Source organism: Emys orbicularis, chromosome 7 (genome assembly GCF_028017835.1).
Source record: "Emys orbicularis isolate rEmyOrb1 chromosome 7, rEmyOrb1.hap1, whole genome shotgun sequence".
In the NCBI taxonomy this organism is placed as follows: domain Eukaryota; kingdom Metazoa; phylum Chordata; order Testudines; family Emydidae; genus Emys; species Emys orbicularis.
The window spans coordinates 53,981,451-54,009,209 of NC_088689.1; the positions used below are offsets into that span (position 1 = coordinate 53,981,451).

At 42.3% G+C, this 27,759-nt stretch overlaps 1 protein-coding gene across 1 annotated transcript in view; it reads right to left on the minus strand.

The window, feature by feature from the left end:
• The window catches only part of GRID1 (glutamate ionotropic receptor delta type subunit 1), an 827,754-nt gene that overhangs the window by 381,339 nt on the left and 418,656 nt on the right, over positions 1-27,759 (minus strand). The window contains exon 4 of the mRNA XM_065407849.1: positions 1,898-2,103. Within this exon, the coding sequence (XP_065263921.1) occupies positions 1,898-2,103 (206 nt within the window). The remainder of the gene's footprint in view (positions 1-1,897; positions 2,104-27,759) is intronic.

Here is a 27,759-nt window from a genome sequence, read left to right on the forward strand (position 1 = left end):
GAAAATTTTTCCAGGAGAGGAAAACTATTTCCCATTGTTTATAGATATGAGTCCTTCTATATGTGTAATTTGTTAACTGTAGGTTTCTTGCCTTCATACTAGTTTCCTCCTCCTCCTGTATGCTTTGAACACCTATCTGTGGAAATTAAATAAAAGACAATTGATCTGAAAGTTGCAACTCAATACTCTATACTGTATTGTGTACAATCTGTATTTATGCCTTGCATGATTATAGAAATACACAGCTCCATAAAATCATATAGACACTAGAAATACAAGAGACATATTGAGTCCCATTTAAGTTCATTCCCTGCCAATGCAGGGTTCCCCCCTAAAGCATATACTCAAATATCTCAAGCCGTTGGGGAGTTGATTTTTATTATTTAAATATTCTTTCATAAAGCTTTTCTCAATCAATCAAGATTCAATAAAAGAAGATTGTCAAATAAATTACTTCTCATTTCTGCCCACGGTTATACTCCTGCAGGGATCTGGAAAAATATCAGGATCATTAGCCCTAATACCTATAATACCATACTGCTTTGAGGAGGGGCTGAGTGGTAAAGTGGTTTAATGCATTACTCAAACTCTAGAGGCCTACAGGGCTATTGTCCTTTCAATATAACTCTTATTAGCATTTCTGGGAATTATGAATATTGAAAGGAGACAGGCTTTATATCTGGCTGAGGTTAGAGTGATTTGTAAATGCTGGTCTTAGTTTAGTACCAGTTTTGGATATTTCATTTGGACAGATCTGAAAACCAACCCAAAATTCTCTTTCATGGTGGGCCTCCAATGAAAAAACAGACAGGAAGTCCCAGCTGAACTGAGCATAGCTTTCTGTAAACTCTTTGGGCTGAATTATGACCTCAAGTGCTTATGCATAACTCTAATTGAAGTCACTGAGACTTTTGTGCACGTATCTGAGGACAGAATTTGACCCTTTATCTTGACCTTCCCATGCTCTTGCCTTATTCATCAGCCCTAAAATTAACCATATTCATCAAAAAATAATTACACATCATCCCAGTTTAACATAAAATGAAAGGTTTATTAATGCTGATATGAGCCAAGAAAACCACTAAACAGTGACTGAACTAATTCAATTTAAAATGATTTTATTTTTTAATATAGCAGGCTTTCATGTAGCAACACACTGATAACTGGAAATAGGCCTTACACATTTGAATTTCACAGTTCAGTTCCCTGGTGACTTAAAGCAAAAGGGTACAACATTTAAGGCCAAATTCTTAGCTAGTGTAGATCAGTGAAACTATGCTAATTTACACCTGCTGAGGATCTGACCCTTAGATTTCAGACTCTTCAGCACAGTAAGCACTCCAAAGTCATTCTTTACCTCATACTGGAAAAAGGTGGGGGAAATAATTAATGTCAAAACAGTAGCCCATGGCACAGTGTTAATTACATCTTTACCTAACAGCTACATCCTGTTCCTAATTAGTCTCACTGATCTCAAGAAACCATTAAGAAATAAGGCAACCAATATCTTCTACTGTATTTGTAGTAAAAATACTGTGATTCCACTGCCACACTGACAGCACATTCCATAGACCTTTGTAGTACAGACATGAACAGCATAATTCCTTTTAGCAAGGATTTGGGAATTTCCTCAGTAAAGACGACAGTCACTGATAAATATAGCTTCTTTTCTAGGATTATGTATTGGTCTTTCAATTCACTTGCAGTATTTAGGTAATCAGAAGTACATTACAACCATTTCCCTGAAATTGGACATTGACTAAGATATGTAGTAACAAACTAACACATGTAGGTCCACATTTTCAAGATGTGCCAGTTTGGAAGATTTGGTCCTTACTGTATAAAATATCATGCATGTTTTTGTACTGCACAATTCTTAAGAGAACAATGCACTGACCTCATTGATGAAAGTTTGGGCTCCCCTGGGGCTTAGAAGTAAGATTGCTCTTCGTAACGTGTCACGGTAGCGATTCAACTCTTCAGTTTTCATGGTAGTAAAAAGGCTGGCAAAAACTCTGCTGATGTTTCTGTCCACCTTTTGTAAAGATACATCAAGTCCTAATCTAGAGGCCTGGTCCAGAAATCCCTGCAGCCCACGAATATCTATAAAACAGGAACAAATTCACAATCTGAGTGTCAGCTTTTTAAGCTAAGAACATAGCCCTTACCAAACAAGAGGCAGTGGTAATATGTTCCTAATTATTATTATTTATTATTTATAATACCATAGCACCTAGGAGCCCTAGCCATGGACAAAGACCCCATTGTGTTAGGCAATGTACAAACAGCAGAAAATGATAGTCCCTGCCCCAAAGAACTTACAATCTAAGTATAACACAAGAGACAACAGATGGTTGCAGACAGACAAGACAAGGGAGTACAAGGAAACAATGGGGACCATTGATAGGCAGTGGTCTGAGCACAATAATCAGCCTATTGTCAAGTTTTTTGTTGGCATGGTGGAAAAGGAGACTTTTAAAGAAGGTTTGGAGGAGGATAATGAGGAGGAGATAGCTTAGAAGATGTTTACAGGGAGTTAAGAAGATAGACCTCTTGGTTTTGTTTCTGCTGATATGCATCCCACACTCCTGCTCAATTGAGTGGGAGTTCCCTGTGAACAGTAATGGTAAGCTCATGCCCGTTATTGACACTGGAGCAGCCAAAGTTACATAGAATCACAATAGGATCATTTCTACATATTCACTCCCATCCAAAAACACAGAGTGAAATATTGCAAGCAGCTAAAGCCTTGCAGCTCCCATCAAAGTCAATATGAGATGTGCACAGGCATCTGACAGCAGAATGTGACTCAATGATAAAGATTAAATTTCATTATCTTATACACAGTCTTTCTTCTGAACTCAAGGCTTAAAAATAGAAACAAATGGCATCACAATGAAATAGAAACAGAGTTGACAATTATATTAGTAGTCCACTATTCACCATAAATGTGTGCCCTCTTATCTCTGAGTAATCTCATCCACAAACACAAATTCGTTTTGTTTTAAACATACTTCAATTAAGTTGGTGGAAATGTTGTGAAAACTATTCTAGGTTTTCCATAACGTAAACGGAAAAAAAACTAGTTAGCAATAATTAGTTACATATTACAGATTCTTAGATTCACAGGCCAGAAGGGACCACTATGGTCATCTAGTCTGGCATTCTGTATAATACAGGCCATATATTCTCAATATATTTCTTCTACCTGGTCAACAATTTGTTTTAAGTCTAAAAGTCTGACTAAACTTGGATGGAAAATGGTAAGTATTTTCTGTGAATATTTTTGAAAGAAATGAACTCTCTGCCCCAAACATGGAAATTGTCAATTTTTTCCAATGGGAAAAAACAACTTTAAAAGATAGTTTTTGAAACTTGTCAGAAAACATTATAAGAAATGAACTCTCCCCAAAATATTTAGTTTATTTAAAAAGCCATTTATAGTCCTTTTTTTAAAAAAAATGAAAAATTTTGGACCAGATTTTCTGTTAAGTGACATCTGTTGGCTGATAAAATGGATTCCAAAAGCCCAGTCAACAATCTATCTACTGCTACTGATTGTTGATTTGCAGTGGTGGCCATTTAAAAAGTCAACATTTGCCAGCAGACACTGTGTAACTCAGATATCCCACCAATTTCCTATTCTAAGTATAGGGGGAAATGTTAGGTTAATGTATATTTTGTGCTAAATGTTGGCAAATGCTGAGTTGATCAGGACACATGGGAGAATGAAACACAGCTAAAGGAATGGGCTTTAAAGTGGAAGATCACAACTATATTAACGTTTAACCCAGGCATTTATTTGGGTCCAGGAAAGCGTTAAATGGCTTCATGACAAACAACCAATATTCAGGATTGGCCCTATTCAGCCTATGATTCAGCCCACTTCTGAATCTTCTCACCTTCCCCCCAAGAGGTGGAATGGGAGTGTACATGACGGGTACCTCTGTCTGCAAGAATTTAAGATTTTCCCTTCTTCCTTCAGGCTAATAGCATCCCCCAGTAATCTCCTGGATCTCTTACTCATGTTTACTTCTGGACCCTTTAAATCACGCATCCACACTGCACACTGGCCACAAGTTGAGATGCCACTGCAAACTCCAGTTATAAACAGACAGCTTTCTTACTCTCCTTATTAACCTACATTTAAGCCCTCAGGATGTTGTGAGGAAGTGAAAAATCTCGGCAGGCATCTTGTCAATCTTGCTCTAAAGGAAAAATCCGTTCCTGATCCCCAAAACTGCTAATCAGCCAGAGCCACAAGATCTTGGAAACACAGGTCAATCTATAACTGCACAAATCTGACAGGCAGGGAGGGCAGGACAGCAGACACAGAATGGCTGCTGCATTCCCTGAGGTTTGAGCCGGCCCCTCTTCTCCCTTTCTCTCAGTACCCCAGGGGTTGTTTATTCCCTGTTGGTCTGATCAAATATCCCCCTCCTGTTGCAAGAGGGGGCATTTTTAATGGCAACAACTTTAACAAGATCTTGGCTATGAAGACAAAAATAGCCACCAGACAGCTTTTCCTTTACCTATGACTGCAATCAGATCAGAGAATTGGAACAGGAACGTGAAGATATGGGACCAGGTCCACATAATTAAATTGAGTCAATTATTTTTAAATGTAGCCTGACAACCGCCCATAGTAAAGGCATATTTCCAATAACATAGTGCAAACCTGATTTTCTGATCTCTGAGTAACTAAAATTCCCAGTTAATCAAAGCTATGCTATTTGCAATTGGTTTGCCCTGAATAAAGCTCAGTGGGAAACTTTACAACAGCTCTAATCTCACAGAATTTAGGAGCTCCAGAGGTCTGAATCTAAGATTTGCAGAGCTCCTAAGTGCCTCTTACAAACTAATTCTCAATATCTGAGACCTGGTCTACACTACGACTTTAATTCGGATTTAGCAGCGTTAATTCGAATTAACCCTGCACCCGTCCACACAACGGAGCCATTTAGTTCAAAATAAAGGGCGCTTAAAATCGATTTCTGTACTCCACCCCGACGAGCGGAGTAGCGCCAAAATCGATTTTGTCAGTTCGAATTAGGGGTAGTGTGGCCGCAATTCGATGGTATTGGCCTCCGGGAGCTATCCCACAGTGCACCATTGTGACCGCTCTGGACAGCAATCTGACCTCGGATGCACTGGCCAGGTAGACAGGAAAAGCCCCGCGAACATTTGAATTTCATTTCCTGTTTGCCCAGCGTGGAGAGCACAGGTGACCACAGATAGCTCATCAGCACAGGTAACCATGCAGGCTGATAATCGAAAAAGAGCACCAGCATGGACCGTACGGGAGGTACTGGATCTGATTGCTATATGGGGAGAGGATTCAGTGCTAGCAGAACTTCGTTCAAAGAGACGAAATGCCAAAACTTTTGAAAAAATCTCCAAGGGCATGATGGAGAGAGGCCACAATAGGGACTCAGATCAGTGCCGCGTGAAAGTCAAGGAGCTCAGACAAGCCTATCAAAAAACAAAGGAGGCAAACGGTCGCTCCGGGTCAGAGCCGCGGACATGCCGCTTCTACGCCGAGCTGCATGCAATTCTAGGGGGGGGCCGCCACCACTATCCCACCTCTGACCATGGATTCCGAGGCGGGGATAATCTCATCAGCTACACCTGAGGATTCTGCGGAGGGGGAAGAGGAGGAGGAGGACGAGCTTGCGGAGAGCACCCAGCACTCCGTTCTCCCCAACAGCCAGGATCTTTTTCTCAGCCTGACTGAAGTACCCTCCCAACCCTCCCAAGCCAGTATCCAAGACCACGACCCCATGGAAGGGACCTCAGGTGAGTTTACCTTTTAAAATATAAAACTTGTTTTAAAAGCAAGGTTTTTTAATGATTACTTTGCCCTGAGGACTTGGGATGCATTCGCAGCCAGTACAGCTACTGGAAAAGTCTATTAACGTGTCTGGGGATGGAGCGGAAATCCTCCAGGGACATCTCCATGAAGCTCTCCTGGAGGTACTCCAAAAGCCTTGCCACAAGGTTTCTGGGCAGTGCAGCCTTATTCCGTCCTCCATGGTAGGACACTTGACCGCGCCATGCTTGCAGCAGGTAATCTGGTATCATTGCATGACAAAGCCTGGCAGCGTATGGTCCCGGTGTTTGCTGGCATTCAAGCAACATCCGTTCTTTATCTTGCTGTGTAATCCTCAGGAGAGTGATATCGCTCATGGTAACCTGGTTGAAATACGGGAATTTAATAAAGGGGACAGAGGTGGCCGTTCCTACTGGGCTGTTTGCCTGTGGCTGAAAAGAAATCCTTCCCTGCAGTTAGGCGAGCGCGGGGGGGGAGGGGCGATTGGCCCAGAGCTTTTCGCGTTTGGCTAGCAGGGATCTTCCCTGATACCAGCCACGCGGTGGGGGGAGGGGTAAAGCGATCATCCCAGAGAATTCATGGCGGGGTGGGGGGTGTTAGTTTGGTTCCTGCAGGGATCTTCCCTGATACCAGCCACGCGGAGGGGGGAGGGATAAAGCGATCATCCAGAGAATGGATGGGGGGGGGATTAGTTTGTTTTCTGCTGCTGAAGGTTAACAGGAAAACCGCAGCACTCAACGGGCTTTGCTTGGTATGTGGGAAAGGAGGGCGCAGAAGCCGAAAGACAATGGCTTACCATGGCTGCATGCAAGCCGAATTCTGTTGCCCGGACCTGCGTCTGTGATCTCTAGCAGCAAAGCCACAGGCACTCAATATTAAGAGGCAAAATGCGACCTTGCACAGAAATCACATGTGCTATGTAATGTGAATAGTGTTGGTCACCGTGAAAGAGTATAAGCATTGTTCTGCAAAATGTATCTTTTTAAAAAATTCTCTCCTTTTTTCCCTCCCTCCAGCAGCTGCAAATTCTTCAAGCCTCCCACCTCCATCCCGAAGGCTATCACAGATAAGGCGTCAGAAGAAGAAGACGCGAGACGACATGTTCGCAGAAATCATGGAATCCACCCGCAGTGACAGAGCTCATCTGAATGAGTGGAAGAACACGGTTTCAAAGTATAGGAAAGAAGCCAGTGAACGTGAGGACAGGAGGGACCAACGTGAGGACAGGAGGGACCAACGTGAGGAGAGGAGAGACGCTCGAGATGAGAGGTGGCGGCAGGAAGATCAGAGGAGGCAGGATGTAATGCTGGGGCTGCTGCGTGAGCAAACAGACATGCTCCAGCGTCTGGTGGAGCTTCAGGAACGGCAGCAGGATAACAGAGTGCCGCTACAGCCCCTGTATAACCCCCCCCCCTCACCATGTTCCATAGCCTCCTCACCCAGACGTGTAAGAACGCAGGGGGGGAGGCTCCATACACCTTCCCATTCCACCCCAGTAGACAGCCCAAGCAAAAGGCTGTCATTTTTTTAACCATTTTTTAATGGCCTTTTCCTTCCCTCCTCCCAAACCCCACCCGGGTTCCCTCCCTCTTTTTATAATCTATAAATAAAGAATAAATGATTTTTAAACGATAGTGACTTTATTTGGTTTGAAAGCAAGCTGGGGGAAGGGGGAGGGTGGGTTCCTTACAGAGAATGAGTCAATAAAGGGGGCGGGTTTTCATGAAGGAGAAACAAACAGAAATTTCACACTGTAGCTTGGCCAGTCATGAAACTGGTTTTCAAAGCTTCTCTGATGCACACTGCTTCCTGGTGTCCTCTTCTAATCGCTCTGGTGTCTGGCTGCGTGTAATCAGCAGCCAGGCGATTTGCCTCAGCCTCCCACCCTGCCATAAAGGTCTCCCCCTTACTTTCACAGAGATTGTGGAGCACACAGCAAGCAGAAATAACAATGGGGAGATTTCTTTGGCTGAGGTCAGAGCGAGTCAGTAGCGATCGCCAGCGACCTTTTAAACGGCCAAATGCACATTCTACCACCATTCTGCACTTGCTCAGCCTGTAGTTAAACAGCTCCTGACTCCTGTCCAGGCTGCCTGTGTATGGCTTCATGAACCATGGCATTAAGGGGTAGGCTGGGTCCCCAAGAATAACTATTGGCATTTCAACATCCCCAACGGTTATTTTCTGGTCCGGGAAGTAAGTCCCTTGCTGCAGCCCTTTAAACAGAATAGTGTTCCTGAAGACGCGAGCATCATGAACCCTTCCCGGCCAGCCCGCGTTGATGTTGGTTAAACGTCCCTTGTGATCCACAAGTGCTTGCAGCACCATTGAAAAGTACCCCTTGCGGTTTATGTACTGGCTACCCTGGTGCTCCGGTGCCAAGATAGGGATATGGGTTCCATCTATCACCCCACCACAGTTAGGGAATCCCATTGCAGCAAAGCCATCCACTATGACCTGCACATTTCCCAGAGTCACTACCTTTCGTAGCAGCACCTCAATGATTGCTTTGGCTACTTGCATCACAGCAGCCCCCACAGTAGATTTGCCCACTCCAAATTGATTCCCGACTGACCGGTAGCTGTCTGGCGTTGCAAGCTTCCACAGGGCTATCGCCACTCGCTTCTCAACTGTGAGGGCTGCTCTCATCTTGGTATTCTGGCGTTTCAGGGCAGGGGACAGCAAGTCACAAAGTTCCATGAAAGTGCCCTTACGCATGCGAAAGTTCCGCAGCCACTGGGAATCATCCCACACCTGCAACACTATGCAGTCCCACCAGTCTGTGCTTGTTTCCCTTGCCCAGAATCGGCGTTCCATGGATAGAACCTGCCCCATTAACAACATGATCTCCAAAGCACCGGGGCCCGCGGTTTGAGAGAATTCTGTGTCCGTGTCCATGTCCATGTCCATGTCCTCATCACGCTTGTCGCTGCGCTCGCGCCGGCGCCGCCTCCTCGCCTCGTTTTTCTGGTCCTGGCTCAGCATAAACTCCACGAGAACGCGCGAGGTGTTTACAATGTTCATGACTGCTGTCTGGAGCTGAGCGGGCTCCATGCTTGCCGTGGTATGGAGTCTGCAGTGTTCACCCAGGAAGAAAGGCGCGAAATGGTTGTCTGCCGTCCGTTGTTTTCATGCAGGGAGGGAGGGAGGGAGGGAGGGGTGAGGCTGTACCCAGAACCACCTGCGACAATGTTTTTTGTCCCATCAGGCACTGGGATCTCAACCCAGAATTCCAATGGGCAGGGGATACTGCGGGAACTATGGGATAGCTATGGGATAGCTATGGGATAGCTACCCACAGTGCAACGCTCCAGAAATCGACGCTAGCCCCGGTACATGGACGCACACCGCCGAATTAATGTGCTTAGTGTGGCCGCATACAATCGAATTTATACAATCTGTTTCCCAAATTCGAATTATATAAATTCGGATTAATCCCGTAGTGTAGACATACCCTGAGCTTTGCAAGACTGAAGCCCATTGACCCTGCAGACCTGCAACTGAAAGAATGCTGTTATCCCACATCCCAGTTTTTGCTAAGGTTCCAGAAGTGCAATCCTGGCCCCACTGAAGTTAATGGGAGTTTTGCCATCAGCTTCACTGGGGAGAGAATTTCAACCACGATGTGCTCTAAGACCATCACAGAACCACCCTGATTTTATCATACTAAGGAATTCTGTAGGAATTTACATCTTCAGAACATTGCACAACCCATGTCCTCAACATAGTTATGCCAATTTACACCAGCTGAAGCTTTTACCATACATGTGGCTGCAGTCCATAATGGTCAGTGATCAAACAGATAAGATCCAAAATACACAGAACAAAAAGTACCTTTTATATCTGCACCTACATACTTTTATTCAAAATGGAACATTTGGCAATGTGATTAATTTAGCCTCAGAAAAGCTATATTTACAGAGAACTCTCAGAAAGGAACAGAATACAGGCCAGGGATGTGCCAACTGCAGCAGACACTTTAATGCTTGTTTAGGTCAGGTTTATTTGATATGATAATCACCCAAATCAATTCCAGCACCGGAAAAGGTGTACTCAAGAGGATTCTTTTGGTGACTTAAGAAGCTGAGTCATATAGAAATTCTATCACATTTCTATATGCGTACTGTATTTGTTTAGGCTCCAAAAAGCCTGAGTCATTAGAAGGTACAAGGGGAAGGGAGGGCAAACATAATATTGTGCAGGCATTTCCAGAAAATGCCAGAAAATAATTGAGCACTAATATAATTACTACATTGTGCAGACATGCCAAAATAATGACAATGACAAAGCAGCATAGTTTATAGGCAAAAATATTGTATTAATACTGTCAAACTAAGCTTTGGATTTTGCAAATTTAAATTCAGTAAACTAGCCTTCATTACTACACCTTTTGTTGACTTGTTTTCTGTGTCTGTGATGCTTGAAACAAAGACTGATTTTTGAATGCTGTCTAGTCCTTCAAATATTACAGCAGAGCGTGACAAATACTAAGAAAATCCTCTTTTTTTTCGTTTACTTATGATATGTCATTTTATGCCAACATCTAAAGTTATCCCCGAGCAAAGAAATTGTTTGCAAAAGATTAACTGTGATGCTGTTGTTTTGGATTGACTTTTCCTTATGTTTTCAGCTGACCTGCTGAACTACTGGATCGAAAGACAATAAAATGGTAGAGTTGTGTGAAATATTTGACACACAAGGTAAAACTGTTTGAAATTGCAGGTGGGTGGGGGGAGGTTGTTTGTTTTTAAAGTGAAAATCAGCCCATTTCCAACTGAAAAATCAAAGAGGGACTCAAGAATTCAGACATTTTTGTGTTTTCAATTTGAACAAAAAAGAAAAAATTGAAAAGGGAAAAATTGCCTAAAACAAAATTTTACATCAGAAATGTACACCAGTTTTGCACAACTCTAAATAACTGTTAATTTATTTTGATGGCTAAACATATTTGAATAGATGAGTCTTACTGAATTGTGGCCAGTCTTTCCCTATATATCATTTGTTTCTTGTTGGAGCTCATATGGAATTTGGAGCAGTGGGACATTTTCAAAAGTGACCAGTGATTTTTGATGCCCAGCTTGAGACAACTTAAAGGGGCCTGATTTTGAAAAGGGGGCTCTTGGAAGGGGCATCAAAATACTTAGGCACCTAAGACAGACACTAATAACTTTTTAAAATCTTGTTTGCAATGTTGTTGGAACTGTGTTGGTCCCAGGATACAGGAGACAAGGCAAGTGAGAACTTTATTGGGCCAACATTTGTTGGTGGTAGAGACAAGCTTTTGAGCTTCACAGAATTCTTCTTTAGGTCTAAAAAGGTTACCAGAGTATCACACTACTTTTTAGCTGTGACACTGGTGACCTATTCCAGACCTAAAGAATAGCTCTGTGAAGATCAAAAGTTTGTTTCTTCCACCCATAAATGTTGGTCCAATAAATGATTTTACCAACCCACCATGTTTCTCTTATTTTTTTTTTAATTGACTATTGTGACTGGGTAACCTTTCCTGGCAATCTGCCAGAAGTTCTTTCATTTATTTAATATACATATATAAATATAAATATATGAAGAAACATTTGTGTCAATATATATATGATTTTCTGTAATAAACTATATTGTACAGTACTATATGTACATCAGAAATTCAAATTAATGCTGGTTCCTTTCTTATGTATCTAGAATAATTCCATGCAAACATTTAATTCAGTAAACAGGGATAGCCAATGCTTGGGATTAAAGAGTCTGATCCAAAGTCCACTGAAGCCAATGAGGTTCAGACCTTATATTCTCTCTCAAGTCACATGAGAACATGAATTTGGTGTGTCTCATTCTTTTCCCCATTTGTGCAGATCACAAAATCATCCTCTAATCAAGAAGAGTGGTGAGTCTGAGCTAGTCCAAAAGAAGGAAGTCCAAAAGAAGATACATACACAGAGGTGGGAGAAACCTAGCACAACACCTGTCTTCCCTTCACTTTTCCCTAGACCATATTAGTAGTCCTTTTATTTTCTTGCATACACAAATGACACTCACAAAATTCACTTGGAATTAAAAAAAATTAAAAAAAGAATTCTATAAATCAGCTGACTAATCAAATTCATTAAGTCTCTGACAGCGTCTATTTGGTTAGATATTCTATTTCAGGCATTACATTGGTGAAAGAATTACATTTAATGAAATAATATTATGAAAACTGATAGCCATAGCTCCATTTAGTTTACACATCACAGGAAGATTCTATCAAATCAAACTCAATCAAGGTCAAAACTTGTGTTTAGAACATCCCATGAATGAAAAGCAACATACTGTAACTATGTATTGTGGGACAAATTTTAAAAGGAGCAGCTTCTGTTTGCCTTCAGTTTTCCAGGCACATGTTTTCACTCAAGGAGAAACCTATATTTGCATATGCCAGTAATGCTCTAGTTGAACAAGAATGTACCAGTTGTGCATGCAAAATACACATGCATTCTGAAAATGGTAGACAGTTTTTGAAAATTTGATCTTATAAATGTTAGATTCCTCGAGGCTCTGCACCACCTATACATGGGAAACAAAATGACACCTCACAAAAGTACAGTTCTGTGTGTATTCCTAGCAAAAAAGTGAAATGCATTTCAGGATTTCTCTATTAAGCAAAGTGCTAATTTCCCCATGTGTAAAGTATACTATCTCAGCTAAGTTAATGTGAAATGAGTAAGCCAGATCTGGGACAAGACTCAGTAAAGGAAAGTCTCATGCTGAAAGCAGCCTATGGCATCTTGCAAAGTTTGTGTCTATTCAATTTTGTAAAACAGGCATGGTGAAAGTATTTTCATGTTCCAGAGCACCATCTTCCTAACTCCTAGAAATATACCAGTTTGCAAGACTTCAGATCTGATGTAAACGTATTTTCAGGGTTGGATCCCTATAATTCTATTGGTATTGATGTACTGCAAATAAATAATTAAATTTATAACGCTTTTGGATTGCATCTAGTGAATGTGTTTTGTCACTGGTTGCAAAACAAATGTTCACTATAAAAACAGCTTTCATAGTAAAGAAAGAATTAAGAGACAAATGATTTCTTGCCTGGGCTGATGTTAAATACTGAACTGTTTAAAGTAAGATTGTAGAAATGGGATGAGTTGATTTTTTAAAAAAAAACTCATTTCTATAACTTTTTGCAATGATAGTTACCTATATAAACAACAATATAGTATAACCCATAACTTATGGTCCTCATCTGTACTGTACTCTTATCTTGTATATCTGTTGCCTATTCTTATTTTTCTTATGTAGAAAATAACTTGTGCTGTCAACAGTAATGTTTCCCTCTCATAAAACTGTAGGACCAGATTTTTCGCCTTGATACAAGCTGCTTTGCACTACACTGCAAAGCAGCTGTGAAGTTGCCCCTGAGGATTGCCCTTATGGAAGGAAATCTACTAGCTTGTGTATAGCTGGCATAGTGGCTTTACACTACCACCTTCACTCCCCAGTTGAAGGGAGAACAGCCAGGTAAAGATGCTATCCTATACCCTGGTAATCCCTGACTGAGGACAGCTTGGAGTAAATTAGAATAGGCTCCAGGGGATGGAAGGAATTTTAGTTAAGGTGGCTTCAAGAAACCTATCTTTGTCCCTTTGTTCTGGTCCTCCTTCACTGAAGACAGTTTGGCTGGACCAGAGAATCTGGTTTACAGTATCTAAAGCAGCCTATTGTATTATTTGCAATAAGCTGGACTTAAAATGTGCTAATGATCCTCTTTTCACGCAAACATTTGAAAATGGGAGAATTGTATGAGGAGGGGAAATAATGAAGTGGAGAGGGAAATTTCAGCTTCTGAGTGGAGAGGGAAATTTCAGCTTCTGAGTTATCTGGTTTATTGGTGGTGAATTCTAATCAATTATATTGCTGTGCTTTTGTTGCATTTGAGTATTAATTTGTTTGTATTTTTAAGCAATGTGAAAAATGCCTACCATACACTCATAGGCATTTTTATAGGCATTTAACATTTATATACCTCTTAATAAACATACATACATTATAAATTTTCCCAACATCTGAAAAAGGACAACGTATTTTCAATTTGTTTCTTATACAGTGTTTGTCAAGATAATAACCACAATAGAAGGTGGAAAGTTACATCTGTTTTCTCACTAATTGTTTCTTTTCTTCATTGCACATGTCCTCGGCTTTATTATTGGTGGGTCAATCCTGAATGCTGAGCAGGCTAATGGCATTGTTATTTCACTTAGAAAAATAAAATCAAGAAAAGGTAGGTCAAATTATAAGGTTCACTGATTTTAAGGGTGTCCTAAAGGCCCTCTTAAACATATCTCTTTGTCAGGGACCGGGACGTGGGCAGTCTGACTTAGTGCTTAGAGATGGTGCCTGGCCTAATGGTTAGAAACAGGAACAAGGACTGAGAGTCACAGGCAATGGTCAGAGCCTGATGTAAGCACTCAATTCTCTCTGACAGAGAGAGGTCCCGAGCAGCAAGTCAAATTGCATGCTGCAGAAAGGAAGCCATGAATTCTACTATTATGGCATTGGCTCAAATTTGACTGAATGAGCATTTCCCTTGGTTAGCCCCATACTTTGAGGAATAGTGAAGGAAGCACTCATTGATGAGACAAACTGGTGGGTACCACTGAGCTAGTACACAGTACCAAGTGACCAGCATTAGTAGAAAATGACACCCCTAAGGAAGTCGTATTATAAACAAACGACAAGGGTGGACAGATATTGATTGAAAAGTGAGATGTTTTAGGGCCTGATCCTACAAATATTTAAGCTTGTGCATATATTTACTCACATAAGTAATCCATTGAAGCCAAAATAATTTCTCATATGAGTAAAGTTATGCATGCGGTTAAGTATTTGTAAGATTGGTGCCTTAATTATTATTTAAGATGCAAATCAAGGCAAACAGATGAAAAATAGAGGAGGGGCACATACATCATATTTTACTAACATCATGATCCATCATCCCAGGTTTGAGGCTTTTTAAGAACACCATTTTAACCAATAAATATGCATGAAACAAATGAGATAGTAAACTGCAGCCCGGGTTTCATAATGGCATGTACTCATAATTTGCATGTGCAGTAATTCTTCTTTCAAATTATGTATATTTTCAGTTTTGTACATACATCCTTATGGAAATCTGGGAGCATGATGATGATTAGCCAGGTTATACTGAAACCACAGTTCTACCAGCTGAAAATCAGCCCTAAAATAACTATCTTGAAATACAGCAGCTTTTTTCCTCTGTTTTTCCTGTATCTCTGAAACCATCACTGAAGGTGAATGTTAACAAAATCTGTAAACATTGTTCTCTTGTTAAAATCTCATTATATGGTACAACTATATAATAGTATAATGGGAAAATGGTGAATAAGACTACATGGTCTTTTCTGGGTCTCAGTGTCTTCATGAATCTGCAACATGTCTTTTAAATTAAAGCGTCATTAATTGAATCAGAACAAAGTAGCCAAGCTAGCACAATGAGAGGGTCCCTCGTCTACAAGCCACATCTAATCCCACTTTATTTCTAGGGTCAGTCGCCAATAACTTCAGCTGATTGGCAAGTCTTTGCAACTCTGCATTCCAGAACATGTGAGAGATTAAAGGTGGAGTAACAAAATAGTACCATCACATTCTTAAAGCGTCATAAAGAATAGAACTATTCAGGATTCATTAAAAAAACAAAACAACCATGTAAGTAGATAGAATACTTTGGAGTCTGCAAGATTAAAATTTAGGGGTTACTTTTACATATCCTGTATGTATTAGAGATTGATTGAAGAGGCAAAGCTCAGATCCCAATTAAGGTTAGATTAGAGTCTGAATTAAGGACTAGTTTAGGATTTGAATTTAATTTCCCCAAAAATCTGACAAATTTTTCTCTCCAGATTTTGGCCACAAATAGTGGAACTCACAAATTCTTCTGCTCTAGCCCAGATTTTAGTTTTCACTGAAGTCAATGAAAAGGGCTCCCAAATGAAGATGGATCAAGCCCCTACTGAGGTTTCTGAAATCTTGGGCCACAACCAAACTGGATTTGCAAATAGAGGTTGGAGATGACTGAAATGGAAAATATGGATGGGTTTTCTTTGTTTTGTTTTATACATCCAGGATGAAGAAAACCCTTCTAACACCAAGGACACATATTTCTGGAAACTGAGGTATGTGCTTGTAGGAGCCTGCTCCTACATGCTAATCCAAAAATGCTGGCAGACAACTTTATGCATTTTGTTTCAGTAAACTTATGGTGAAAATGTAAAAGGTCACACTTATTCAAGTACTACAGTTAAGTCTCAGTTAATGATAGTGTAGGATCCAGCTGCATCCTATATATGCTTCAATTACAAATATCAGTAGTATATACACTGTGATTTCAAAGAACCATTTCTATGGGTTTAGAACAAAACCTTCATTTCATCTCTCAGTGAAATGTCCACAGTTTCTCAAATTAAGGAATCACTTTTTAGTAGGTTATACCCAATACATCTTGATGTTAAAATCTGAATGGAGAAATCTGCTCTTTTCTAAATGCCGAAGGAAAGAGATTAATGTCTTCTACAATGGCAGCAAGGAAACACACCATTTTGAAGATCTCACAAAGAAGCCCAAGATAAGTTCCTTTTGCTGGCTTTACAGTACCACGTAGGTACCAATATCATTGGTAGTTTGCTGGCAACACTAGTTGTCACCTCTACATACCCAAATTAGTAAAACAAAAGTAAACACTGTGCTCATTTCAGCTACTTTAAAAAACACAGAGGGTTTGAGGGAGGGGAGAAGATGTTGTGCCAAAAAAGAAATGCTAGTTGGTAGCTGTAAAGCTTCTGAAAAAGTCAAACAAACTTTGGAAAGTTTAAAAAATGTAGTTATTGACCTTTCATTTATTTCATATACTTTAGTATTGTACTCGGGGGGGGGGGGGGGGGGGGGAGGGGAGGGAATAGATTTAATCTGGTGTGCTCTCTTAAAATGCAGTGACCAAAAAAGATTTAAACTACAACTAAAAACCCTAGTAGCTTAAAACATTTTACTTACCTCACTTGGTATTTCTAACTTCTGAGAAAAGCCTAACTCTGCAGAATTCATGGAAAAAATATTTTATCATGAATAATATATGCAAGTGGATTTAGCATAAAATGAAAGTTTATTTGAACTTTGGATGAACCAGTTAGAGGTGGTTCTGAAGTAACAGAAATGTTGAGATAAAAATAAAAGCTTGTTATATTTATCTGAGCCATGACAGCTTTCTGATTTCTACTTTTACCCTACCCTACAAGTGTTATTTACTCCTTCTCATAAGACAAGAATTAGGGGTCGCCAAATGAAATTAATAGGCAGCACGTTTAAAACAAACAAAAGGAATTATTTCTTCATACAATGCACAGTCAACCTGTGGAACACTTTGCCAGAGGATGTTGTGAAGGCCAAGATTATAACAGGGTTCAAAAAGAACTAGATACATTCATGGAGGATAGGTCCATCAATGGCCATTAGCCAAGATGGGCAGGGATGGTGTCCCTTGCTTCTGTTTGCCAGAAGCTGGGAATGACTGACAGGGGATGGATCACTTGATGATTACACTGGTCTACAATTTTTGAGAAGTCATCTGCTTCAGAGATAAAATGTGCTATTTATTATGTATTTTGATGTGCTGAATTCAAATATGACAATTAAAACAACTGATTGGCTACTGTTTCTAAGATATTTAAGTTTTTACATTTTATGTCTATGTATATTGTGTAGATAGTAGAGTTTTAATCATAAATTGTAAACCTAGGTCTTTTCATGTGTTTATGGTTGCTTTACATGATAATATTTCACCTGTCCTGTTTATGTAACACTTTAAAAATCAGCAAAAGGGTTATATAAATAAAATGTATTATGAAACAAAAGGCAAAAAACTATTCTGTACATAGTTTAGTCCTATTCAGTGTCTACTCGGCGCTTCTTGGCTTGCCTCTTGTATTCATTAAATGGAGCATCTCTTGTCACTGTCCAGCAATAGTCTGCAAGCATTGATGGGCTCCATTTGCCCTGATAGCGTTTTTCCATTGTTGCAATGTCCTGGTGAAATCGCTCGCCGTGCTCGTCGCTCACAGCTCCGCAGTTCGGTGGAAAAAAATCTAGATGAGAGTGCAAAAAATGTATCTTTAGTGACATGTTGCAACCAAGGCTTTTGTATGCCTTGAGGAGGTTTTCCACCAACAACCTGTAGTTGTCTGCCTTGTTGTTTCCGAGAAAATTTATTGCCATTAACTGGAAGGCTTTCCATGCCGTCTTTTCCTTGCCATGCAGTGCATGGTCAAATGCATCATCTCGAAGAAGTTCACGAATCTGAGGACCAACAAAGACACCTTCCTTTATCTTAGCTTCACTTTACCTTGGAAATTTTCCATGGAGGTACTTGAAAGCTGCTTGTGTTTTGTCAATGGCCTTGACAAAGTTCTTCATCAGACCCAGCTTGATGTGTAAGGGTGGTAACAAAATCTTCCTTGATTCAACAAGTGGTGGATGCTGAACACTTTTCCTCCCAGGCTCCAATGACTGTCGGAGTGGCCAATCTTTCTTGATGTAGTGGGAATCTCTTGCACGACTATCCCATTCGCAGAGAAAACAGCAGTACTTTGTGTATCCAGTCTGCAGACCAAGCAAGAGAGCAACAACCTTCAAATCGCCACAAAGCTGCCACTGATGTTGGTCATAGTTTATGCACCTCAAAAGTTGTTTCATGTTGTCATAGGTTTCCTTCATATGGACTGCATGACCAACTGGAATTGATGGCAAAACATTGCCATTATGCAGTAAAACAGCTTTAAGACTCGTCTTCGATGAATCAATGAACAGTCTCCACGCATCTGGATCGTGAACGATGTTGAGGGCTGCCATCACACCATCGATGTTGTTGCAGGCTACAAGATCACCTTCCATGAAGAAGAATGGGACAAGATCCTTTTGACGGTCACGAAACATAGAAACCCTAACATCACCTGCCAGGAGATTCCACTGCTGTAGTCTGGAGCCCAACAGCTCTGCCTTACTCTTGGGTAGTTCCAAATCCCTGACAAGGTCATTGAGTTCACCTTGTGTTATGAGGTGTGGTTCAGAGGAGGAGGATGGGAGAAAATGTGGGTCCTGTGACATTGATGGTTCAGGACCAGAAGTTTCATCCTCTTCCTCGTCTGACTCAAGTGAGAATGATTCTGGTGCATCAGGAACCGGCAGTCCTTCTCCGTGGGGTACTGGGCGTATAGCTGATGGAATGTTTGGATAATGCACAGTCCACTTTTTCTTCTTTGACACACCTTTCCCAACTGGAGGCACCATGCAGAAGTAACAATTGCTGGTATGAGCTGTTGGCTTTCTCCAAATCATTGGCACTGCAAAAGGCATAGATTTCCTTTTCCTGTTCAACTACTGGCGAAGATTTGTTGCACAAGTGTTGCAGCATATGTGTGGGGCCCACCTCTTGTCCTGATCTCCAATTTTGCAGCCAAAATAAAGGTGATAGGCTTTCTTAACCATAGTGGTTATACTGCGCTTTTGTGATGCAAAAGTCACTTCACCACAAACATAGCAGAAGTTATCTGCACTGATCACACAAGTACGAGGCATCTCTGCTCACTTTGGCTAAACAGAAATGTGTCCCTTTGCAAAATCAAACACTGACAAATAAGAGAGCACGACACTGTATGATTTCTAAAGCTGATATAGGGCAATTTGTTCAGCAGAGTGATGTAAGCTTCATTAGGATTGCATCATCCCTGACTTCTAGGAATAACATGATGCAATTCATATCATGTATGACGCAATACCAGCTTCAGATTGCATCATTCATTGTTTTGCCTAAAAAGCAAGTACTGTCCAAACCCAGTCATAGATTTATTCATAGATCCAGTCAAAGATGTATTTTAGTCATTTCTGGTTTAAATTGAGATCCCTTCCCTTTATAACTCACTTATCCTCCGCCATTCCCAAGTCAAGGGTCATATATACTGACCCAATAGCATATCTTGAAAACTAGAGCCAATCAACAATTTTAAGCATCATTTTCGTTCTCAGTGACCCAGAATTAGTAAAGTTTGACTACATTTATTTCAGAAGCATTTTGGCTGTAGAGCAGTGTTACATGTTCTGTTCATTCCCCCTGGGGCATCTGGCATTAGCCACTGTTGGAAGACAGGATACTGGGCTAGATGGACCTTTAGTCTGACCCAGTATTGCTGTTCTTATCTGCCTCAAAATAAAACTGATCCTGTCTCCATACCTTTAAGCACCACACAGTTAGATCTATTCAAGAGAATTACATTCCAGGATGTATCTTCATGTACTGTATATGGTGGGAATATGAATCTTCTCCCCCCCGAGAAATGCTCACAATCAAATCCTTCATTCTTATAACCTGGCTATGCACTATAACATCTCTGGACCTCTCTTGGTGGTCAACGCTATAATTCAGTCATCATGACAACCACCGTGCTTCCATGGTCAATATATATATATTCCCTAATATAGCTGTGCACACAAAGGTACTCATACCACAGAGTACAGGTACACGGTCATGCTTCAAAGTGTGCCTCATTAATGAGATTAATATTTCTCTGGGAGGGGAGGATAACTGGATAGGAGGAGGGATAGACTGGGATCTAGCCAAGGCAGCGGTGGCTCCAGGCACCAGCGCTCCAAGCGCGTGCCTGGGGCGGCAAGCGGCGTGGGGTGCCCTGCCGGTCCCTGCGAGGGCAGCCGTCAGGTAGCCTTCGGCGGCATGCCTGCGGGAGGTCCGCTGGTCCCGCAGCTTCAGCGGCAATTCGGCGGCGGGTACGCCGAAGCCATGGGAGCGGCGGACCTCCCACTGGCGCGCCGCCGAAGGCAGCCTGCCTACCGTGCTTGGGGCAGCAAAAAAGCTAGAGCCGTCCCTGAGCCAAGGCTATTTCTTCAGGTGGGCAGATGGAAATCATTAGAAGGCAGAGAAAGCTTTAAAGATTTTTTCTTTTATTTTATTGTGTTTTACGACCACCTCAAGTTTTTAGCAAGGATGAGGTTCATTCCAGTTTAGATATTTCCTCCAAACCACTTCACTTAGGGTTACCATACGTCCTCTTTTTCCCGGACATGTCCGGCTTTTCGGCACTCAAACCCCCGTCCGGGGGGAATTGCCAAAAAGCCGAACATGTCCGGGAAAATGGCGGCTCTGCTCCTCCCCTGACTCTTCGGCTCTGTTTAAGAGCCGAGCTGCCCGAGCGCTATGGGCTTCAGGCAGCCCCCTTGCCTCCGTACCCCAGCCGCCGGCCGGGCACTTCCCCTCCCGGGCTCCGGTGGCGCAGGGTCTGGAGGCACGGGGGCTGACCGAAGCCGGTAGCGCTGGGGCAGCTCGGCTCTTAAACAGAGCCGAAGAGTCAGGGGAGGAGCAGAGCCTCCAGCCGCGGCGGCTCTGCTCCTCCCCGACTCTTCGGCTCTGTTTAAGAGCCGAGCGCTACGGGCTTTGGGCAGCCCCCATACCTCCGGACCCTGCGCCGCCGGAGCCCGGGAGGGGAAGTGCCCGGCTGGGGGCGCAGGGTCCGGAGGCACGGGGGCTGACCGAAGCCGGTAGCGCTCGGGCAGCCCGGCTCTTAAACAGAGCCGAAGAGTCAGGGGAGGAGCAGAGCCTCCAGCCGCGGCTGCTCTGCTCCTCCCCGACTCTTCGGCTCTGTTTAAGAGCCGAGCTGCCCGAGCGCTATGGGCTTCAGGCAGCCCCCTTGCCTCCGGACCCCAGCCGCCGGGCGGGCACTTCCCCGCCCGGGCTCCGGCGGCGCAGGGTCCGGAGGCACGGGGGCTGCCCGAAGCCGGTAGCGCTCGGGCAGCCCGGCTCTTAAACAGAGCCGAAGAGTCAGCGGAGGAGCAGAGCAGCCGCGGCTGGAGGCTCTGCTCCTCCCCTGACTCTTCGGCTCTGTTTAAGAGCCGGGCTGCCCGAGCGCTACCGGCTTCGGGCAGCCCCCGTGCCTCCGGACCCTGCGCCGCCGGAGCCCGGGCGGGGAAGTGCCCGGCTGGGGGCGCAGGGTCCGGAGGCAAGGGGGCTGCCCGAAGCCCAAGCGCTACCGGCTTCACGGTTTGCCGGGCAGCCTCCAGACCCTGTGCCCCCGGCTGGGCGCTTCCCCTCCCGGGCTCCAGCTGCGCTGGGCAAGCGCCGGCCGGGGGCGCAGGGTCTGGGGGCTGCCCGGCAAACCGTGAAGCCGGTAGCGCTCGGGCAGCCCTTTCCCCGTGGCTGGGAGTGGGAGGGAGGAGGGGGCGGAGTTAGGGCGGGGAAGGGGCGGGGTTGGGGCGGGGCTGGGGTGGGGAAATGGGCGGGGCCAGGGCCCGTGGAGGGTCCTCTTTTTTTATTTAATAGATATGGTAACCCTAACTTCACTCATTCCTAGAATCATTATCACTACTACCAGGAGATTGCTCTTGGTTAGTGAGTATATTAAACATTTTCCACTTTTAACTTTCTCACCTTTAATATTTATTTAGATATGTTTCTCCATAGATAAATACCAGGCCTTCCATAGCAGCACAGAGAATATAGCAGTAAACATCAGAGAGAGACAACCCTGTGAGCTGTTGTAAACACCCTCTCTTCAAAACCTTCGGGCAAGCGGTTGCACATGCAGTTTCACACTTGATTTCTTTTGAGATGTCCCCAGAACCACTGATGTTCTCATCTGGTGTCAGTACTTGAAACTTCACATCCCAACCACCTACAAGGCCCTAGTTCCCTGTTTACATGCAAAAGAATCATTCTTGTTCCCTGGAAACAAGTTTTCAGAGTTGGTAAAAACAAGATATGTTGCTCAGAAGAATGGTCAGCAAAATGTGCTTTGATGCCAGAAAAACTGAGAGCAGGCATTTAAGCACTTTGGGAATGACGAGGGCACTGGATAAACTCTTCGGGGGGCAAGGATCATATTTTCATTATGTGTGTCTACAGTGCCTAGCAAAATGAACCCCAAATGCTGACTGGAAATTCTAGGTGCTACCTTAATACAAGTGAAATATACAACAACAAGCCCCTTTTATCCACTAAGGTGGACAATATTAGTTTCCATAGGGACTTTAAGTTTTCCTGTCTCTTCCATTTGTGTATTTCTACTTCCCTAATTTATACAACACTCATCCATCCATCCAAATACTGTATCCCCTTACATGCCAATTAGGTTGTATATTGCAGTTCATTTTCTTTAAATTTCCTACCACATACCCAATATTTGTGCTATTGTGTTATATCAATTCAAGACAATTGAAAAGGGGAATTTCAAGCTGCTGTCTCCTAATAGATTAATCAATTATGTAGTCCTGCCTAAAGCCAATGACTGCTCATAAGTGAGTGGGGTAGTGGAAATTTGAAGAGTAATTTAATATATCTAATGGGCCCGATTCTCTGGTTTAAGTATACTTTGCGCTAGTCCCTGGCATAAAGCTGACTTAAATCCAGCAACTCTGCTCCCGGTGGTTTCTCTCAGATGGTGGCATAAGGCCACCAAAAATGTTCTGGGGACACCCCTTGTTCTGGCTGCTGATGCAGGACGCATCCCCAGGAAATGGTGTCATGACCAGGCCAAGCTGCCCCTGCTTATCCCCAGCTATCAAGATGCCCCTGGGGTCTTTTACATCCAACACAAAATTCAGAGGCCTGAAGGAAAGTTTACAGTAGCCCAAAATCCAAAGAATGTAAAAAGGAGTTTAAAACAGACTGTGGTCAGACCCACATAGTCTTGTGCAAAGCACAATGTGGCCAGACAAGTTTATTTGTGCATAATAGCTTACAAGGGTTTCTATAAAATTGCCCACTTCAGTTATTCACCCTTAAATTTAGATCTAGGTTCCCATGGTGTCATGAAATACAGAAAGGATTAGCTCCATCTAAATAAGAGCTTTTTCCAACTAGCTGCTAAAAAATGTCCTACTAAAAACAACATGGAAACTTAAGGAAGATTAGAACAAAATGTGGAATAGTTATTTGAGGATACATATATAATATATATATACTGCAGTCCATTGACTATGAACTGAAGAGTTTGTAAGGATAAAACCTACTTTAAAGAGGAGATCTAATATCTTGCAAGAGAATTACTGAAGTGCACACTCCCATGGGCCAAAGGGATGTAAAACAGGAGATAGCAAAATGTCTTTGAACTACTGTCAAAATCCATTGGCTGGACACTAAAGAGTGCCATGGGAATATGGAGGCAAATTCTCTCAGCAACTAGTAAAGAACAGAAACTTGGCGGGAGAGGACTGAATGTTTTTGAGGTTCCATGAAAGCCAATTCAAAAATGTAAATGTAAGGAAGAGAGGATGAGAATAATCCAAACAGCAAGAGCATCTTCTTTTCAAGCCTATTTTCCAGAAAAGAAAAGATCTTTCCAATGGTAGAGCAACTAAATATATAGAAATTGTCATAATGGAAAACTATCAAGGACAATGAAAAAAGTAAGGGATAAGGCATTTTAGACGTGTTCAAAACCAAGCATAGGCTGAGACACTTGTGTGTAAAATCTCAGACAATTTGTCTCTTATCCAAGACAAAAGAATATACAAAATGCCAAAAACTTAGCAAGATTCAAATATGGATTGGACTTTTATATGGATAACAACTATCCAAAGTTATAACAGCAAAAAGAAGAATTGAGGAAGGGATAGAAAACTTCATGCTTCAGAGTTTAAGATGATCTCTAACCATTAGGGATTAGCATGAGACCTTCATAGGGGCAGATTACCCCACATTTGCCTACTACAGGTTTATCCCACCTGCCTATGAAACATCTGATGCTGGCCACTGTCAGATTCAGGATACTTGACTAGATGGGCCATGGACCTGACCCAGTCTGACAATTACTATGTTCCTATACATAGGAACATAAGAATGGGCATACTGGGTCAGACCAAAGGTCCATCTAGCCCAGTATCCTGTCTTCCGACAGTGGCCAATGCCAGGTGCTCCAGAGGGAATGAACAGAACAGGTAATCATCAAGTGATCCATCCCCTGTCACCCATTCCCAGCTTCCGGCAACCAGAGGCTGAGAACACCATCCCTGTCCATCCTGGCTAAAAGCCATTGATGGACCTATCATTGATGGACCTATCCTCCATGAATATACCATGTATTGTGACATAGGAAAACCTGGTGAAAGAAAAGGCTCTACTCCATTGGTCATTTCCAGTAAGGTATCCTCTTCCCATCAGAAAATTATTTGAATCATACCAGGAAATTTTGAAGTGCAGAGTATTAAATTGATTATAAGTGTTAATACTAATTAAACATGAGCTGCTAGTACAATTCTCTAGAAAGAAAGAAAACACAGTCCTTGCATGTATAAACAGGGGAATATCAGGTAGAAGTAGGGAGAAGATATTACCTCTGTATATGGCATTAGTGAGACTATTATTGGACTATGTCCAGTTCCAGTGTTCAGACTTCAGAAAGCATGTTGAAAAATTGGAAAGGGTTCAGAAGAGAGCTACAGGAATGATTAGCAATTTGGGGAATGTACCTTATAGTGAGAGACTAAAGAAGCTCAATCCATTTTGTTTATTTAAGAGAAGGTTAAGAGGTGACTTAACCATCATCTATGAGAATCTACATGGGAGACAATTTCTGGTAAAAGACTGCTCTTTACCCTAGCAGAAAAATCTATCCACTGGTTGGAATATGAAGCTAAAGAAATTCAGACATGAAATAAGGAGTCCTTTTAAAATTGTTATTATTATTACCAGCAAGGGTAATTAACCATTAGAACGACGTACCTAAGGATATATGGATTCCCCATCACTTGGGATCTTTAAATCAAGATGGGATGAATTTTCTTAAACCAAGGTTCTGGGCTTGATTAAAAAATTATTGGGTTATGTAGGATCATCAGACTAGATGATCAAAGAGTCCCTTATAGTCTTTAAATCTAATTAACTATTTGTTCTTTTTTGTTTGTTTACTTGTTTTAAAAGATGACTTAAAAAAACAAGACAAGGATATGAATCTGAAAACTGGAAATAATAAGTAGAAAACCAAGTATGACCTCAGCAACACTACACTGGAGGTGAGGAAATGATTAATATCTATAAGTGTGCAAAAAGGTTCATTGAAATTTCTATCTCATCACCTCAAGAGGTTAATGTAGAGTATTTGGGGAAGGAAAAAGAGGATAATATATGGAGACTATCTCAGGATGGAAAGGACACTCAAACCTCACTACCATAAACCAGGCACCTAGATACCATACCATGTGTATTATCAGACAGGACCAGAACCCCACTCAGTGGGCAAAATTCTCTGTATTAAGAGAAGATAGAAACTGATTATCTAGCTATCGTCTTAATTCAGCTGTCATATCAAAATAGATGAGACTGGATTGTTAAATTTCCATGTTCTTGGATTTAAAATAAAATAATAAAAAATAAATCAGTTGAAAATAAACAGCTACTCTGGAGGTTCTAGATTAAAATCAATACAGAATAAATGTTTACACTGGAAAAAAAGACCAAACAGTACTGCAATGCTATGAATTACACAAGATATACCAACTAACCAATTTACATAATGATCAGAATTTGCATTGTATAATGAAAATACATTTATAGAGTAACTGCTTACAGTCTTCTGCTTGGCTCTGATTTCATTATTTACTATTTTGGATGAAATTCTGTGATGTTTATCTACCACTTTGTCTTTGATGTTTCACATCTTCAGTTTGTTTTTTCTTTATTTTTATTAACCTGTCCCTTATTCCCAATGCAATAAATAGTCACTTTGATTTGCAATTCCCTTCAGCCAACTGAACAGAATTATTCTTAAAAAAACGCTCAGTAATAAGTTATTTTGCAGAATTTTCAAAGCAAGAAGGGTTTGAACTTTCCTTTATTCTGTCTATAATTAAGTATTTATTTTAGTGTGTTGTTGTCACAAAAATGACAAGCGTTAACTGCAAACACATCCTTTCAAGATGTTACTTCAACAGAGGCTTTTAGTTTCAGTTGTTGCACTGACATAATAGAAACATTTTCAGCAGGCAAGTTTAGGGAGGAAGAGAATCTAAGAACCCAAGATTACCTTCATCCTTTTTTAAAGATGCATTTAGTTTTACTTTATTTCTATGGAGCATTCTGAAAGACCTATCTATAGTATATATTACTCCTGAGGGCATTCTGTGCCAAAAAAATAAAAATTCTGCACATAATATTTTAAAATTCTGCAAATGTCAAATAAATGTGGAGGCTCTAGCATGGCATTGAGGATCACAGGCCACTGGCTGCACATAGGTGGGAGATCATGATGCAGCTCCCCCACAGGACATGGACTAAGCAGCGAGGCTGCACCCAACCCTGACACAGCGCAAGGACCGGACCTGCCCCAGAAACACCCCAGAGCCCTGCCCCTCCATACCAGGTGTGGGTGAGCAGGCTCAGCAAGGCAGGATCCAAGTGTGGAGGGGCTCAGTGTAGGAGGATCCAGGTGTGGGTTAAGACTGTTCTGTGTGGGGCAATCTGGGTGCGAGCGGCTCAGTGGGGGATCCGGATGCACAGGGGTTTGTTTGAGGGTTCTCGGTGCAACGGTAATGGGACTCTGCAGGGCGGTCCAGGTGAAGGTGGTTGGGGATCAGCGGGGGGAGGGGTCTGGGTGTGGGGGATAGAGCTCAGAAGGGGGGAAAGGGGTGGGGGCTGAGTGCGGGGTCCAGATGCTGGGGGAGTGGGGTTCAGTGGGGTGGGAATCCAGGTACAGCTGTTTGAAACTCAGCAGGGAGGGGATCTGGGTGCGGGTGGCTCATTGGGGTGGTCCAGGTGCAGTGGGGCTCTTCGGGGGAGTTTAGGTGCGGGTGTGTGAGATTTGGTGGGAGAGTCTGGGTATGAGGGCGTCTGGATACACAGGGATTGGGTGGATGGGGGAGCAGCTCCCTGTAGAGGGAACCGT